Here is a 19132-nt window from a genome sequence, read left to right on the forward strand (position 1 = left end):
TTTGATCGTAAATAACGTAAAAAAAACTACAAATAGAATTATTATTCTTAAATAATTTAGTTTTAAATATATCTTATAAAATTAAATTCACAAATTAATATAATTTTATGCGATACATTAAATTGTAAAATTATTTTTATTATAAAATAAATCTAATATATTATATAAAATTATATTAATTTATAAATTTATTTTTATAAAATCTTTTTATGAGCTTAGAACTATTTTTTTTTTATTAGTACTGAAATTTTGGAATAAAGGGTGAAAATGAAAAATGTCAAAATGCAAAATCCCAAATTCAGGATGTTCGATTTATACGTAAAAGATCACATTAAAATCGAGTTGAAATCATAATTAAAATACGGCATATTTTCGCTAATATTTAAATTAAAATGGTTAAAATATCTTCTAGTAACAACTAGATTAAACAATCCATCCAATCTATCCTCAAATTATAGGATCTCCTTGTAAAAATGTTGGATCCGAATCCCATAACCACGTCTTTGATTTGGAATAAAATTAATTGAGTTTTTTTACTCACCAATTCTACGTCACACAGCTGCTGACATGGATTTTTATTTGTTATCTTTTGATTTATATTTTTCCCTCAACAAGTGTATGGTATAAAGCTAGAGTTTTGAATATCATACTGATACAGGTTGTACGGACCGATATGTATCGTACCAGATAGTAATTGATATGGATGAGATGAGAGTTTCGTACCGGGTCAAATACTGGCCATTCGATGTGTTTTGGTCAATATCGACTGATTTTCAGTGTATCGGCTGAAATTTTATATTTTTAATGTATTTTTATAATTTTTACTCTAATTCTCACATCTAAATATCATTTTCTTAACTTTTTTTAATTCCCTTTTCTTGAGAACTAAAAATCAAATCTCTATTCTCATTTTCGTGATGAAGATGATTAATTATTTCTTTTTAATAGTTGGATTGAAAACTTATAAATATTATTGAGTTTTATAAATATGTATTTTAATTTTTTAAGACTTACATTGATATTATTTTAAAATATAATTTATACATATATAATTAATTTATCTATATATAGACTATTTCGATAAGCTACCGATATCGATATATCTTAACCAAAACGATATTCAAAACTTACAATAAATCAATTAAATAGAATTTTTAAAATTAATAATATCTATTCACTGTAAAATTTAATTATTTCAATCAGTGTTTCTAAAGGTTTATAAGTAAAATTATAGAAATCTTCAATATTTTTCACTTTAAATTGTTACCCAACTGCACCTCTCATTCCTCCAGTATAATCTTCATTGTTTTTACTTCCCCAAGTTTCTATCTCCTCTCTTCTCTCTATAAATATGCACGAACAATCAAACCAACAGAAGGTAAAAAAAGAAAAGAAATAATGTAAACGAAATGATTCATCAAATCAATGAACAATGTACAGCTAAACATCCCATACAAGCTGCTTTTGCTCAACATCAAAGCACAGCCCAGCAATACGCTGGTGACAAGAAACTGTGCATCCTCATAACAGCTCCATTAGCTTCGAAACCACCAGAAGAAATAATAAGCAGAGTCAACGAGTCCCACATGTTCAACAAGTACTACATTTGCATTTCAAGTTTGTATTTACATATATATATATTCACAAGCTTCCTGTAGACAGAAGGGATGAGAGGTATCATTTTCGTGTTGAGGACCTCAACAACTTTGGAGAACAATGCTTTTATGTGCAGATTATACAGTCCAAGAGCTGAAAAAAATAGGTAATGACTTGTCAGTTCAACATCGTAGTTGCAACGATACGGCAATCAGCAAGTAATTTTCCAACTGAAGTGATGTAATGGCGAGCTACATACCTGTTGTTTAAGTTCCTTTTAGCCCGAAATTGACTGAGTTTGTCGCGCCACTGAGCTGTAAATAAGAGTATAAAAAACATGAGAATTTGAATCCTCTTAACACTAATAAGGAAGTTCAACAGTTTTCTTCTGTGGGAAAAGGGAGGGGGGAATGAATATGGGGATTCTATCATTTCATTATAATTCACAAATGATGCTCGAGAAATTTTGAAAGACCAAACCGCCAGACTGCCCATGGCTGGGATCAGGGTAAGTATAGCATCATTCTTACCTGACAAAGAACATCTTACTAGGATTAAATTTTCCACGATGATTCAGTCCTTGAACTGCCCTAGAAGCAATTCACTATCTTCTGTTTGATAAAATTAATATATTGTTTAATTGAAAATTACTGTACACAATATGACCGGTTACCTTCCAAATGATGGCACCTAATTGTCACAGATTAAAGTTCTTAAAAATAAGACCCACAACTTGATCCCCCTCACTAGCATAGAGCACAATGTTGTATTTAATATCACAGGCTATGATTCAAAACCTGCTGTGAGTTTGAGCGCATGACTTCAATTAAACACGATAAATAAGTTTTTTTTTTTTATCTAAAAGAGTTAATCAATTCGCATTTCTCAAGTCGACACCATCCACATCACTTAAATGGTAAGATTTGATTTGTAAGATTCGAGTTTTAAATTTATCTTCCAAATCAAATTATGTTATGTAAGTATTTTACTAAGTGTAATCTACACACCGGCTTGATAATATAATTTTTCTATTTAAAAAGGGACCAAACTCCAAGCAGAGGAAAAAAATACCAGCATCTCTATAGCGTTCTTCAACAACAGCAATCAGCATGTTGCGCACAAGATCAAACTCCTTTGTTTCAATGCATGGTTGACCACTTGCCCTGAAACCATATCATCTTCGATTCTCATTTATCAACTTTCAGAATTTATGACAAAAGAGTGGATCAATGTAAAAAATCATCTTATAGATAACGGCCGTCAGGTTAGATAAAAGAAAACTCACCCAAATCCACAAAAAGAAAAACACATTTTAACAGTATAGCTAGAACCGTCCAAACAAAACACCCAGAACACAACTTGTCTAGACATCCAGCACATCAATTCACTCCCAATCAAAGAAAATAAGGAAAAAGCCTTAGTAATCATAAGATTACCGATCCATTTCAGTAAATAATAAACCATCTGAGGCTAGGGTTTGCATTAACAGCTTGCCAGATTCAATGACTTTCATTCCGTCACTATATGCCAAGTACTTGTTAACCTGAATTGGCACCTGCACATGAAAAGCAAAAAGGTAGCCAATCATCAATCCATTACTAGGCATTTAGACCCTTCATATCTCAACATGGCCATTCTAAAGCTTGCAGAAGTACACCTCAGAAAATCATGAAGCCACAATGACCTGCATCAGCAATAGGCCTCTAACCACAATTTCAATATTTACTTATAAAAGATATTGTGACATCAAAATGAGTTCTCATACTAGGAGGTCAATCAGGCATTATAAAATAATGTATTAGGCCCAAGCCACCAGATATATAGGTAAATACACAAACATCCAAGTAATGAACCATCTAAATCTTGGCTTATCATATATCAGGACTTCACAAACTTTTGGGGTCCAAAAATCTCTCACACAGCACATTTGAGGGCAAAACACTATCCACACAAGAACATATGCCCTATCCAGCAATCCTCAGTATGAAGCAGTTTGTGAGCTAAGTGCTAAAACTCGCCACAAATTCCAAAATTATAACTCATATCTCCAGATTCATGCATATAACGCACTGTATTGCACCATCATGTTATTATATTAGCCAGATTTTAATGCAGAAGCAGACAGTCACAGGCACACTTGGTTGAACTGTTGCATTCTTATGTTCCTAGGACTAATTAAATTGACCATCCTTATCATCCCTCTTCCTGGCTCTTGCCACGTTGGAAAATGAAAATTCGTAATTCAGAGCAGCAACTTGCGGTAAATGAAACTTTCCCTGCCGTAACAAACCTTCACTTATGTACATTCTAATTTCTGTTGACGTATTGTTCATAATGTTTCAAGAAGCACTTTATGCAATTGTAAATCACTTACTAAAATAATACTAAGTTCCAATACTGACAAAACCATACAGAGAAAAAAGTTAATGAATAACAAAATGCGAGTACCTTGCATCTGACTGCAATGTTGATGGCATCTGAAGGCCGAAGGTCAAAACTCACACACTCTGTTCCATCATCTACCTGTTACAACATTGAATGGTGTAACCAGACATTTTCTAAAAATCAATGGTTGTATAATTTAGCACATCCTCCCTCCCCCTATTTTTTCTCCAAATGAAGAGAATAAGAAAAGGGCAACCGGAGTACAAGGGTATAGTTGACATTGCCTTGGTAAGATATAACTGAGCAAAATATGCCTCATGCACTCTTCGAGTAACTCTAACAAGTCTGACCTGCAGAAATCAATACATATACACTCTCTTAGTAAATAAGAATATTAAGAAAGTACGTTTGAAATGGTATAATCTGATTGAAAGAGGAGTATAAACAAACACACACGTACTTCATAGCCCATCTTATCAATCATCTCCTTAACCACTTGATACAGTGTGGGTCTAGCCTGACAAACATAACCACATGTTAGACACAAAACCAAAAGATTCTGCTTAATTCAGTATTTGACAGTTCAACACATCAGGGAATGAAAAACAAATAGGTAAGAAAGTATAAGTGAGGGGGTTTGAATTGAAACATACTACTGGAACATTGCGTACGGCTGCCATGAGTAACACACTAGGCATCTCCACTGCAATTAAAGGCAAATCAAACTTTCAAAATGAAAAACTAAGGGAGCATCTGATATAATTTAAGTGAAAAAAATTATTCTAGAACGAATCAGAAGTACGATGAACATACAAACAATTATCGGAAGAAGAAGACCGGTCCCATCTTCCATTTTCAACACAATTGCAGGATGTGGAGCATAATCTGGCAGATGCCCACCCTGAGGGTTGTTGTGGACACATCTTAGATGCCTTCCATCCCTCATTTTGATCATGAAACCATCTGCTCCACTCTTCACCTCAACTGTATAGAACACCCAAAAACCGATACTAAAAAAATGGAGCATTAACCATCAAATGATAGGAAAATCCTTGTGATACTCTATTATTTATTACCAGTTCTGACGCAGATAGTTGTTTTCCAACAACAGAATTTAGAAACAAAATCGTATCTTTTTAATTTTTTTTTTCATAAAAAAAAACCCAACATATACCAGCAATAAGAAACAAATTGAGTTCTGAAAATCCATAAGCGTTAAAGACATGAACTAACCACTGGCTCAGCTTACCAGCTTCAATCACGCTAGAGTTTATGTAGTCTTCGTCGTTTTCATTGAAGTTCTCCGAGGTGCTTCCATTCCCATTGGAGGATGAACCGTAACAACAATGCACCGTCTTGCCCTTTTGCACGTGTAATTGGTGAGAAAGATTCCCCAATTTAGTCTTTCTACAACTGATCCCTTTGAATCCCCAGAATTCACTCCTAAACAGCCTAGCCTTCGCGAAAGGACCAATCATTGGCAGAGCGTAAGACCCAACTTGCTTTGCTCGAACAGTGGGGCAAACAATTGGTCCTTGCAGAGACCCCATATTCCCTCCTTTGGCCTACTAAAATGAATCCAATAAATGGAATTAAGATCTTACGACTTTATCGTATATAAGGCCTAAGGGGAAAACAGAGAGCAAGATTTTGTTAAGCATAGCTCGATTAAAAATAAAAATTAAAAAAAGAGAGAGAGAGAGAGAGAGAGAGAGAAGGAGAAGAAGGTGGTTTCAAAACAAATGTATTCATACTCGGTCTCGCTGCGCGCGCGCGCACACATTAAAAAAAAAAAACGCTTTTTCATGATTTTTTACATTCCTCGTATGTCGGGTTTTCCTTGCTTAGAAATACTAAAAGCCACCAATCGGCAATCACAGAAGAATCCATATGTCGTCGTCTTTTTTCCTTTTCCTCTTTCTTGGAAACCAACAGACACAAAACTTTCGGAGTGGCACCTCTCTCTCTCTCTCTCTCTCTCTCTCTCTCTCTGTGTGGAATCTTTTGAGTTCTCGATTAGTATCGTTAGAAGTTCTAGAGAATCATCCAGATAGAACAAATAAATCAAAACCAGTAACCACAACTAAAAGCCTCCAAAAGCTTTGGAAGTTAAACAGAGATCAGCGATCAATAGCTCTTACTCACCGATCACAGACAGAAGCAGAAAGTTTCACCTCAGTTTCTGGACCTCTCCCACGAGATTCCCAAGATCAAGGATTCCGGAACTCAATTCCGACCAGGTAAATTCCTGAACGAGAAATCGTCGGGCGATCGGTCTGGGAATTATATAAAAGTCTTAAAGATCCGAATCCAGGAAGCTCTTGAATCGGAAAAATCAGACAGAAAAAAAAGGTGGGATTGTTGCTGCCGAAGAAATAGCTTGTGGGTAAAGCAACTGGAGGGATTGGAAGTGACCGTCAACCGACAACGAAATTTGGATAAAAGGAATGAGAGAAGGCGAGAAGATAAGAGATTCTTTTTTTCGTCGATCCAGAGAAGAGAGAGAGAGAGAGAGGATATTAAAGACTGAACGAGCTCTCAGTCTCAAGTTATTGTGTTTCCTTGAATTACGATTATGGCCCCTGCCTGCTTAATTTTGTTGATGAATGGAATATTATTAATTTGCAGAATTTTTTCCAATAAATTAGTCCCATTTGGATTGAAAATTCATTCCAATTTATTTCATCATTATAATTTTTTTTAAATTTTTACATAAAATATAATAAATAATTCAATTTTTTTAAATTTTAAAATAATAATAATATTAAAAAATAATATTTTATTCAATTTATCTAAAAAATTAAAACTATCTTAACTCATCTTTAAATCCAAACAGGACTATGTCATATAAATGTAATGTTATTAGGTGACTATTAGAATCTTTTGTTCTTTTCATATAAATTGTGGCATATTTTTGTCTTGATGTATTAATAATTTTCAAGTGGTTGGCTATTAAATTCTTCTTCTTTTGAATAATGATACACCTATAACTTTTTGAAAAGTCTATTTGTACACAGGAGGAGTAACCCCCATGTACACAGGGCTCTATGTGGACATGAAACGCTGCTTTATTAAAAAGCTAAAAAACTTTGTTCATCTACCAAAACGTGGAGGAATAACTGAGTTATTTTAGAGTTTTGCATCTGCCAAAATAGCTAACACTTCTCGATCCTTACGAAAAATATTAAAAAAGTTCCAACTCCTTATCCGCTATGGCCTTCAATGTCTTTATCGATCCCATCCTTCAAAACCTCGATGGGGTCCTCCAAATCAGACATTTTTCAGATCGGGCTCTTTCTGCAACAACCAACTTTTGTTGGGTTTCTTGTAAAATCTCGTTCTTTGGCAGTTAACACCAGAGCGGCTATGGATAAGACTATCTACGATTTCACTGTCAAAGTAAGTGTTTCAGGGAAGAATTCCTTAATTTTCGTCTTGTTTAAATGTAAATTTTTTTTAGAATTGTGGGAGCCTTGCAGATTCTAGTTTTGTAAGAATGGAAGTAACCCATTTCGTTTTGAACAGCAAGTCCTTGTACCCGTAATTTTTTTCTGATCTTTTTAGACTTTACCCAAATAGTATTGTAAAAATGAAAGAACAAGACAATCACTCCTACAACAACTATCCAAAAAATCATTTTCAAAACAACAGCTTTTATCTAGGATGGGTTTGATTTGCTTCTGAGACTGATTTGGGTGCTGGATGGGACGAAGAGAGTTGCTGACTCTGTTTCACAAGAGGTTGGATCTCCTCCTAGTAACAGGTTAGACAATTCATCAAAGTTCTTTCTTTCTGTATCTCTCAATCTCCTCGTGTTTGTTAGCAAATAAAAGTTAGAGAAAAAAGTTAAAATCATCTTATTTGGTTTCGCTCTCCAATTCCAAAAAATAAAGAACTTGCAATCAGTCAGACGAGTTAGACCATCTTTATCTGCGATATCTATTTGGTTTTTTTTTAATTATTTATTTAAATAATATCGGCTGACGCGGCAATTAACCACGACAACCGATTCCGCAACAGGTACCACGCCGGGTACCTGTAGCAGAATTGTAACTTTTTTACAACTACTTTATAACTCATTTTATAATCAATTAATACAATTGTGCCAATTCATTAAAAAAATTCAAATTTATAAAACTACCTTCAATTTCATCACATGGAATTATAAAATAGATGTAAGAGAGTTATAAGAGAATGATTTTCTCGAAAAGAAAGCACGCAAGACACGAGATTTATATACTCTAAATTTATACAAATTATTTCATAATTTCATTTTGGACACATCCAAACAATTGATCCCCTTTATCAGACTTATGAGTTTTGAAAGTACGGAAATTTAAGGAAGCTCTTAAGTGATATGTAATTCATAGTTTTGTAAGATACATATTTATGCCTAGTTTATTTTTATATATGAGATAAGATGAGATGAGTTGAGATTAAAGTTAAAAGTTAAATAAAATATTTTTATATTATTTTTTTTTTTTGAAATTTAAAAAATTTGAATTGTTTAATTTATTTTACGTGAGAATTTAAAAAAATTGTAATAATTAGATAAGATAAATTGAAAAAAATTATGAAAACAAGCGAAGCCTTAATAATTATACATGAAAGATCCAACTCATAATACATTATATATTACCACTGCATGTTATTATTGGAGTGACAACCAATCAAGTCAATTATTTTGTTTAATGATTGGTATTGTAGATATTTACACATCAATAATGTTATAAGAGTGTTGCACACTACATTTTGAATATTACAAGAGTGTGATTTTTTTTAAAAAAATTATATTTACAATTATATAGTGCACAACTATCGATAAATTTATTTTAAAAAAATGAATAAATATAAGATCATATAAAAAAATTAATTTTTTAATAATAAATTTTATTTTATTTTTTTAAAAAAAATATACGACGATTGTACAATGTATAACGATATTTAGAATTATTACTCTTTTATAATTTCAAGAGAGATGCGTCTGAAAAAAAAAAAAAGGACCAAAATTAGATATTGTAATTTGTGTATTGTTAATAAAAAAATATCTTCTTATAAGTGATTTGGTGAAACAATATTAAATGTAAGATATTCGTTTAATAAAATAATATAAATTAAAAATAAAAATAATTTTTATAAAACAGAAAATTTTATTTTATTTTTCTTAAAATAAAATTTTTATTTTTTATAAAAAAATTATATTAGTATTGATATACAATTTGGTGCGTTAAATGGATTGTCCTGGACAAGTTCATGTTAACAAAGACGAATAAAATAAAAACAAACACATGGGTAAAGTAGTCTTTGTAATAAGGGTAAATATGACTTTTCATTCGAAACGGACAGCAAAGCATTGCACGCTCAAAGTGTGATGACGACATCCTCGGGGCTTTATAGTCGGATCTGATTCTGAATCTGACGACTGACAACAGAGCCGGCGCACGACGATATCGAGAACGCCACGTGTATAGTTGTGAAGTGGAAGAGTCTGGATAAGGCTCAGCTTTCCAAACTATCAATTAAAATATCAGAGTTTTTATAGGTTGAATACTTTTTTGGATTTCACTTCCATTCTCCCAAACACACATTGCAACAAAACATGGCATCCTTGAAATTTTTAAACATATTTTTTTATTTTTTAAAAAAATATATTTATAATATATCAACATACAAATAAACAATCAAATGAGATGTAATATAAAGTTATATAGTTATAATAAAATAAACCTTATTAAAAGTTAGTTCTTTTAAAAATTTATAAAATAGTTTTATTTATTATTGTTTTAGTCTTGCTTATTTTCAAAAAAATTTATTAACTTATCTCATTTCATTTCATCTAATCATTACATATTTTTTAAATTTATATATAAAATAAAATAAATAACTTAAATTTTTTAAATCTCAAAATAAAAATAATATTAAAAATATATATTATAACAATATTTTATTCAACTTTTAATTTTAATATAAAAAAAATCTCATTTCATTTTTAAAAATAAACGAGACAGATAGAGTTGACTCTTAACTTGGTTAGATAAAATATACAAATATTGCAAACTCTTTTTTTTTTTAAAAAATAGGAGCAAACCTACCTAAAATCTTTTTTTTTTTTTAATTATGAATCCTAGTGATTTTTTAAAATAAATATGCAGCATTTGCACACACAAATATTGTATATAAAATTACTATAGTATTTATTATGATTCATGTAAATTTTTTAAAAAAATATTAAATGTTCAACAAATATTAAAACGACTATTAATCTAGCAACCATAATAATTTAAATTATGATAATTGTTACAAGATATATATAGAGACATGTATATTTATGAAGCAAAAAATCTTCACAACCTACTAACACTCCACACTCCACATTATTTTTAATTTTTATTATTTTTTTCTTTTATTAAATATTTATTATATAAATAATGAATAAATAATTTGAAATAATTTAAAAAGAATAAACTCAAAAAAAAATTTAAAAAAAATATTAAAAATTTAAAAAATTTAAAAAAGTGTGGAGTGTGGTGGAGGTTGTGTAGTAATGCTCTTTATGAAGAGACGGTAGAAGAGGCTCACTTGTCCGTCTTACCATTCACATCACATCACATCACATCGTGTAAAGAGATCAAATAGTACATTTCTTGCTCTCTCTTTCTATATATGTATATATTTATATTCAATAGGATCAACTTCAGAGGATAGAGGTTGCAACGGTCTTTAGAAATAGATTTGAATAATTGGGGGTATTTCGCATCTCACAAGTTATATTACATGGTGTTAATAATGCTTCTTGGCTTTGCTTGCTTCCAAATCAAATATGGTTACAAAACCACTTTGATCATTCCCCTAACCTTTTTTTTTTTTTTTTTGCTTCCTTTTAGACTATATTTAAATTTTGAAATGAGTTGAGTTGATGAGTTGTGAATAATATTATGTAAGTCTCATTGAAATGAGTTTACTTTTTTTTATAATATGTCTCATCAATGATTGGTTTGAGATGAGATGAGTTGAGTTTTGTTTAACAACTAAATACAAATTTAATTAATCAATAATTTTGACTCATGCTTTTAATTTTAAATTCAAAATTGAGAATGTATGTAAGTCCATTTGTGTGACCTTTCAATTTTAGTATCTAAAATGTTATTCAAGCAAAAATAATATTTATTTATTTTTTATTGTTATTCTCTCAAAATTTTTTGACGTCGCATCTAATAATTGGTTGAAATATATTATCTTAAAATATCGTGTAAAAATTATAAAATGGCTATATATATGTATTATATTTTATTAATGAAATATTTTCTTATTATCAACATTGATATCCAACCAACAACATGCATTTGAAAAACTTAATGGTTTTTTGCTCAATTGTATACGTTTTAAAACATTAGATCACTATGTACCATTTATTAAGGCTGTGTAAATATTTCACCAGCTTCAACTCTGTCTGACCTCCATTCCAATTCCGAAGTGTCAGAGTATTCAAAATTTAGAGTCGGAGTCGAACTCGCAGTTAGGAGGTGCAGGAGCCTCCGAACTCCAACTTAAAAAAAAAAAAAAAAAAAAGATGTCGTTCCATTTCAAGTAAAATAATGTCGTTTTCTTCTCCCCCCCTCACTTTTCCGCTGTTCTCTCTACGTTCTCTTTGTTTCTCCCATCATTTTCTTCACACGTCCTGTCATCGTCATGAGCCCAGGGCCACCGTAGAATACTTCATGTCAACATCAATTAGTATATTACCACATCTTCTGTTCCTCATTTGATTTGGAATTGGTGTTTATTTTTTATGATTTTCAAATTTTAGAGTTTTCAATTTTGGGGATTTTGTTGCCATGGAATATTCAACAAGCATATATACTATTATGGTTCTTGATTTTTGAGTGTGTAGAAATATGTGGATTGAGAAAATAGTTGTAATCAAGTTTTTCTCACGGAAACATAAATAAGACAGTGAACGAAAGGTATTTGGGGAAATGTCACTAAGAATTTCTAAACATTCCCTCGAGAAATTTTGAACATTCACTCGAGCTATGTGTTGAGCATGTGTCGAGCGCACAATATACTTCTGAAGTCACTTGAACTCCATGTCGAGTGAGTGTTGAGCGAACTCTCTATCTAGATTACCGCTCTAGCTCCATATCGAGCGAGAGTTGAGCAAACTCTCTGCACGAATTCCGCTCGAGCGTCTGTCGTGTGAACTCTCTGTATGAGTTATGTTCGAGCCATATTGAGCTCACTTCAACCCTTTTTCACTTTAACACATTTCAATACTTGTTACAACACAATTTAACAAAAGTTTTCACAAGAATTGGCCAACACACTCATTTTTATATAAACAAATACTACTAGAAATATTTATATGGGCTATAATATATGTTTAGGACTTATTTAATGTGTCTATTTTCTTACATGAAGTTTTTGAGTTTAAGCAAGAACTTAAAACTCTCGAGTTCGCATAAAAATTTAAATAGACCTTGATACATGTAGTGCATCATACACATATACATAACATGTTGTAATTCTTTTTTCCTAATTTGTTTGCTTTTAATTTATTTTTCAGAGATATAGATGCTACACCAAGTGGGGACGCTTGTCCACAAGGGGATGTCATAGTTCCTACACCTACAGGTACTTCCACCCTTAGTCTCACATCTAGAGCAGCTACTTCATGTATAAGTAGTCGAGTCTTATTAGATGTAGAAGATAAGGATATATTTAATGAGAATGAGAATATACATATTGAACACGATCGACCACTACGACCTACTAAAAAAAGGTCATGGACATAAGAACATTGTACCAAAATTCCTAGTGATTGTGCGAACTCGTAGGCGAGATGCCACCATTGTGGGCAACTTTATGGATGTCATTTAAAGAAACAATATACCTTTGTATTAATAGCACATCTTAATTATTTCCAACGGTATGAGATATACAAGGGATTAGTAGCCACTGATCAGACCAAGCACAGTTACAAAACTTCTACAACCACTGATGATATGCAAATTAAGAAAATGTCAATTTCTCAATACAGTGAGAAGATGTTGAGGGAATTACTTGCAAAGACGATCATTTGTGATGAAATGTCTTTTACCACAGTTGAAAAAAAGACTTCTGTAAGTTTGTCCACACTCTTAAGCCACGATTTTTCATACCATCACGGTATACGGTAATGCAAGATTACAGTGAAAGGATATTGCAGAAACGGATTATTGGTTTCAAACAAATTGTTGATCACAATAGCTCATCCTTTGGGATAGAGATAGATGATGTTGTGCTCATATTATCAACATTATAGTTGCTGATGGGTTAAAAAAGGTTAATGATTTCATTACTAAAGTCTACAACCTTGTTAGATATGTGAGAGCTTCCCCCCAAAGGCTTGACAAGTTTAAGGCAATAGTCGAATATCTTGAGATTGTATATTCTAATATGTTATGTTTAGATGTTCCGACTGGATGAAACTCTACATACATCATGTTGGATGTGATACAAAAGTACCAAAAATAGTTCAAGCGATTGGAGGTCGAAGATAGGGGCTTAAGGTATGCTTTGCTGGAGTTAGTATGAGTAAGAAGGGGGTTTGGTGTGCCGGATACAATTGATTAGGCCAATGTGAAGTATTTTGTTTAATTTTTAAAATTTTTTTCTAACATAACTCTGCATATATATAGATCCAAATATACAACTGCTAACAATGTGGGATTGTTATTTGGTATGGCTACGAGGATGAAATCCAAATATGATAAATATTGGGAGAATATTGAGAAGATAAATAGATTATTATTTATGGCTGCGATCCTTGACCTCTGATATAAGTTGGACATTATAGAATTTTGGATTAGGGACGTCCTCAGGGGAAGAAAAGGCTGGAGAGTTTATTAGACAATTGAAAAGTGATATTGATGGCATATATAGCCACTATAGCAACAATAGTTAGTCTTTTACTGCAGGTGGTAGCTCCTCACACCCAACCAGCTCCACATCTTCTTTAGATGACACACATGTACAGAGTTCATCTGTTTTGATACAGAGTTATCATCAAATCCTTACATCAAGGAATACTATACAGTGTAGGTCTAAGGTTGAGCGATATTTTCTGGAAGATGTCGAGGCAACTAGTGATCCATTTAATTTATTAACTTGGTGGAAGGTTAATTCCACTAACTATCTAGAATAGTCCGAGATGTGCTAGCCATTCATGTCACTATAATTGCTTCTGAGTCGGCGTTTAACACCGGAGGTCGCATGTTGGATGCTTATCGAAGTTCATTGCCACCGTCAATTGTGAAGACCCTCGTTTGCACACACTCATAGAACTGGCTAAGTGAAACATCTATTGGATTAGATACCGTTGATGCTGAGAGATATAGGTTTGAATCAGGTAATTTTATATGCTTTTAAATGATTATTTAAATATTTTTAATGTTTAATATTTAACTTCTAATTTTTATGATTTTCCTAATTGTGAACCCTAGCATAGTAGCGGATAATTGAGATGTACACACTGTGCATGTGGGATGAAGAACCCCTTTTATTGGTGAGAAATGAATTATACTACTTATAGTCTTGTTTTACATTTGAATTAGATAACATTCTTAAGGTTTACTATAACGCAAAATCACTTGCTTTTCTCCACTCCATGAACACAGGATGAAAAGTGTATAGTTACTGACTGGCCCATGACCACAACAATGGTGGTTTTCAGATTGAGTTGCTGAAAGAGATTGGATTCTTGGAGGCTAAAAGACTGCTAGTGATGAATCATGAAAGATTGAAAATTATTGCCAAATTATAATTACTAACTTGTAGTTTTTGTTTTATTATGATACATTATTACATTGTACAATGTAAATTGGTTAAGAACTTTGGTTGTTTAGTTAATGTTTGGTTGTGATTGTAGTGGTTGTTTGGGAGCTGCTTTACATTTTTTATTTATATTGTGTTTATCATTGTGCATTTACTTCTCTTTAGTTTTGTAAAGTATGTAATTTAGTCATTATATTTAAGTTTTTTAATTGATTTTTTCTGCATTTTTTGGAAAACCATTAGGGTGTGTAGATATATCTTTTTTACAATATTTCAGAAGTCTAAATATCATAATGGGCTTTCGGAAGTGGTCTAGGGATTCAGAAGTGAGCCTAGAGATTCAGAATTGGGCCTCAGCCCAAGGACACTTTGGTCGGAGTCGGAATACACGACTACCTCCGACTCCAATCGGAGTCAGAGGACGAAGTTGGGCACTCTGACTCCGTTAGAGTCGGAGCCCACCCATACAATTTACAATTTTGTTGAAAATTGATCGAAATATCAAACTCACCTATGTTTTGAATACGATTTTATCAATATTCAAGAGAAATGGGTTTCATCCTATTTCCATTTAAATAGAAAGTGCACTCCACCCATGCTAAAGTGAGATGAATGTTAAGGCCTGTTTGGGTTTGTGGTATAAGTATTAAAAAGTGCTTAAATAACCTTAAAAACTCTTTAATAAAAAAAATTAGATTGTTTGAGTGATACATATTAAAGCACTTTTAATATCAAATAAGCTAAAAAATATATTTAAAGAAAAACATCATTTTGATACATTTCCTCAAATGTACTTTTTCAGATAATGCGGATCGTAATTCGAATTTTAAAGACTGTTAATAGACAAAAATACGTATACAACTTTAAGATTATTACAACTTTCAAAATTTTAAGGATATGGTCATAATATTTAAAAATTTAAATAATCATCAATTCTACGTTAGAAATCATTTTTTTAATTTGTTTAAAAACAAACATAACATATTTGAAAGTGGTTCAAACATATGGTTATCAAACAGTAAATAACTATTCAAGAAAACAAAAAGCCCTAATTTGATGAGAAATATACCATATGCATATAATAAATTATTAGAGCCTCTTCATGGATTGAAAAGAGAAAATGTGTTTTTAAAAATCTCTCCGTTTGTTCAATTAGTGACTGAATCGCCAAAGATCAATAGTTGGGATTTTAGTTAAATATCTATGTCAAAGTTTAATCAATAATGACACGAACGTTAATTTATTAGTAAAAGAGAAATGTTGTGTGAATGATAAATGGAACAATGCTATCTAGCATATTAAGTTTTATTATTTTTAATCATATTCAGCATGCTTCAAATAGGTAGCCATTTAAATGATAAATATAAAAAATTACTTAAAGCGATTCATATCAGCAAATATAATTGTTGAAAATAAGAATTTAGAACTTGATTGTTTTAGCTTCTATTTTACCAATAGTCATAATTTTTTTTTTCTAAACAAATAAATATATCATTCAGATAAGGAAAACAAGATACACGAGGAGGGGGTGTGGTTGCCCAACAAACACCTTATTACAACAACCACAGCGTAAAAGTCTAAAAGAAAAAATAAGGTTTTATGACCAAATACTTGGTCCCCACCCATACCCTGCAAAGAGGACGTCATCTTAAATGACAGTTTTTATAGTTCGCAAAACTGTGTGAACTATTGAGCCACTGTTGGAGGTGGTGGATGCTGAAGGTGCACTGTGATTTGTTGTTTTAAAATGTTTCTTGAAGAGACTCGTATTTCCTTCCATTTGATCATCGGTTAGGAAAAGTAAAAACATAGTAGGAAGATCGAAATTGGATGGATTGGACTGCGGTGGGCCAAGTTTCTTCACGCGTGGAGACCTGTGGTGGCGGATGGAGATCTGTGGTGGCGGCGAGATGGGGTGGGGTAGATTTGAAAGAACTTGAGGAAGAAAATCTACTAATACAGCGTGTGTATCCGACGAAAGCATTATGGCGCGGCGGCACGTGATGGCCACGTGCGGAACAATCCATGCATGAGCGTCACGAGCTGAGATTTTTGTTGCGATTCCGCTTCATCCTGATAGATTGGCGGATGGAGAGTTGTGTGGTGGGATGTGTGTCGAGAGTCGATCGCTAGAGTGCGGTAAATCTAGCCAAAACCGAACCGGTGGAAATGAGAGATAAATATATATATATATATAAATATATATATATATATATATAGCATGAAAATATATATAGATCGGTACTGAAAAAGGGACGAAGAGAATGCTACAGTGGAAACATTCGAAAAGGATAAGTAGGCTTTCTAGAGAAAATGAACTATGGTAACTAATTTTTTCGTTCTTCTGAGACAAATGTGAGTGTAATTATTTGGTTTTGTTATTATTCTAAATTTCTTTATTGACTCATCCAAACTATTATTGTTTATTGGAGTAATAACTTGAACACCTAATTTTTGTAGCTTATAATTAATTCCTCTTTAGGGCATTGCATCTACGTCAACCAATGAATGAGCCTCTTGAAACATAGAGAATCACCATGATTAACGTTGCAAATGGATACAAGATGGTTTCAATTGTTCTTCTAGATGGTTCACTTCTTTAATTTGTCCAATTGCTTCCTTGTTTTGTGGTCCGGTTCCTTCTTTCGTGTACTTCGAATACAATTCAACCCTTTACGTGGATAAAAAATTATATTTTCAAGATGGTGTGTAAAACATACTTAGTAAACTATTTATATAAAAGAATTTAATTTGAAAGATAAATTTTAAATTTTAAATTTTACAAATCAAATATTACCATTTAAATAATATTGAGAGTGTGTTCTATACATCTATTTGAAAATAAATTAACTCTATGCACATATGTACGAAAGGATCCAAAAATCTCGTTGACTTTTATAAAACTTTTCATTTTATTTAATCATTACAATTTTTTCAAATTTTTATATAAAATAAAACAAATAATTTAGTTATTTTAAATCACAAAACAAAAAATAATATTAAAAAAATATATTCTAACAATATTTTATTCAACTTTCAATTTTTATGTTAATTCATCTCATCTCATTTTTTCAAATAAATAAGGCCTTAGTTAGGAGAAAAACTTCGCAAATAATTTTTTTAGGAGGACTAGTCACAAAATTAGTTTTTATAAATTCGACATATATATATATATATATTAATAAATTTTTGGGGCCACCAACCCAAAGGGTGATTCAAGAGCTTTCCCCGTGTATATAGGGGTGAACATCAATTTAGTCGAAAGTTAGAATCTCCTAAATTTGATTTTGACTCTGATTTTGTTGGAGTTCAAATCCAAACTCCAACTTGTGTTTTGAGTTGGAATCAAAGCGGAGTTGGATTTGGCTTTCAGTTTTGAGTTTTTTTTTTTTAGTTTCATATTTAGCCTATTTTAAAAAAGATTTTTTTGTGACATTTCAAATTTTAATTTTTCCAAAATGTTCAACACTAAAACTAAATCATTAACTGCTAATTTACTTTTATACTAATATTTAACTTATTTTTATACTAGACTTATATTATAGTGTCTAATTACATGTTATCACTATAGTATTACATATTATTTTTAATGTCTAATTACATGTTATTATACATTAGTATTACATGTTATTATACTAATATCTAACTTATTTCTAGTTTAATTATATACTAGACCTTCTAGTGCCTAAGTACATGTTATTATACTTTAATAAATTAGTTTGTGTTATTAATTCATTATACTAGACTTATTTAAATATTAGAGTCTAATTTATTTCTATACTTGATTATGCTTGGTAGTAATACTATAATGTTTACATATATTGAATTATTATTATTCTATTTATATTATAGTATAAATATATTATTTTATAACAATTAGTTCATACTAGTATATTATTGAATTTAGCTATATAAGTTCTAACTATATAACTATACTAGTATATATGATAAATATATAGATAAATAAACATATGTACAATGTCAGAGTCGGATTCGAAGTTAAAGCATAAGGTCAGAGTTGGTCCAGCGACATCTCCGACTCCGACTCTAACTGAAAAATTAAAAAAAAAAATCCGATTCCAATTCTGTTTTATCGGAGCCGGATTCAGAGTTGAATTTTTGCTCAATCCTACTTGTACAGATGAAATAGTTGTGCTTAATTTGTATTTTTCTTTCTTTTTTAAGAAAAAATGGAATTAAAGTGGAGATCAGTTGCTACTTCCACCTCGATGTGATTATTTTAAATCCTCGTCACGAAGCTTCAAGGCCGGGAGTCACGCTAATAAAGGCATACTTGACTACATTCGCTCCAAGTTATGGGACCCGTGACACCCGTCTC

The 19132-nt window shown here is 31.5% G+C and overlaps 1 protein-coding gene across 2 annotated transcripts; it reads right to left on the reverse strand.

Moving 5' to 3' along the window:
• Positions 1–1401: 1401 nt before the first annotated feature.
• LOC109003264 (bifunctional nuclease 2-like) lies at positions 1402–6502 on the reverse strand. Of its 2 annotated transcripts, none has more exons than XM_018981339.2 (11): positions 6127–6497; positions 5231–5549; positions 4795–4965; positions 4635–4684; positions 4442–4498; positions 4266–4331; positions 4045–4119; positions 3033–3151; positions 2668–2759; positions 1856–1910; positions 1402–1749 (listed from the first exon to the last, which is right to left on the reverse strand). In XM_018981339.2, exons 2-11 carry the CDS (start codon positions 5529–5531, stop codon positions 1734–1736), a joined length of 1002 nt encoding a protein of 333 aa, XP_018836884.2. In that variant the 5' UTR covers positions 5532–5549; positions 6127–6497; the 3' UTR covers positions 1402–1733. The 2 variants fall into 2 exon arrangements, with proteins under 2 accessions (XP_018836884.2, XP_018836885.2); XM_018981340.2 differs by having other exon boundaries at positions 1404–1749; positions 5231–5546; positions 6127–6502.
• Positions 6503–19132: the final 12630 nt, after the last annotated feature.

This window comes from Juglans regia, chromosome 8 (assembly GCF_001411555.2).
Source record: "Juglans regia cultivar Chandler chromosome 8, Walnut 2.0, whole genome shotgun sequence".
Classification (NCBI taxonomy): Eukaryota; Viridiplantae; Streptophyta; class Magnoliopsida; order Fagales; family Juglandaceae; genus Juglans; species Juglans regia.

Coding starts and splice junctions, on each gene's coding strand:
- LOC109003264 (XM_018981339.2), bottom strand. CDS start 5,531: ATGGGGTCTCTGCAAGGACCAATTGTTTGCCCCACTGTTCGAGCAAAG. Junction 4,120..4,265: donor CTCAGTTATATCTTACCAAG/GCAATGTCAACT, acceptor ATGTTGTAACAG/GTAGATGATGGAACAGAGTG. Junction 2,760..3,032: donor TTATTTACTGAAATGGATCG/GTAATCTTATGA, acceptor ATATGGTTTCAG/GGCAAGTGGTCAACCATGCA.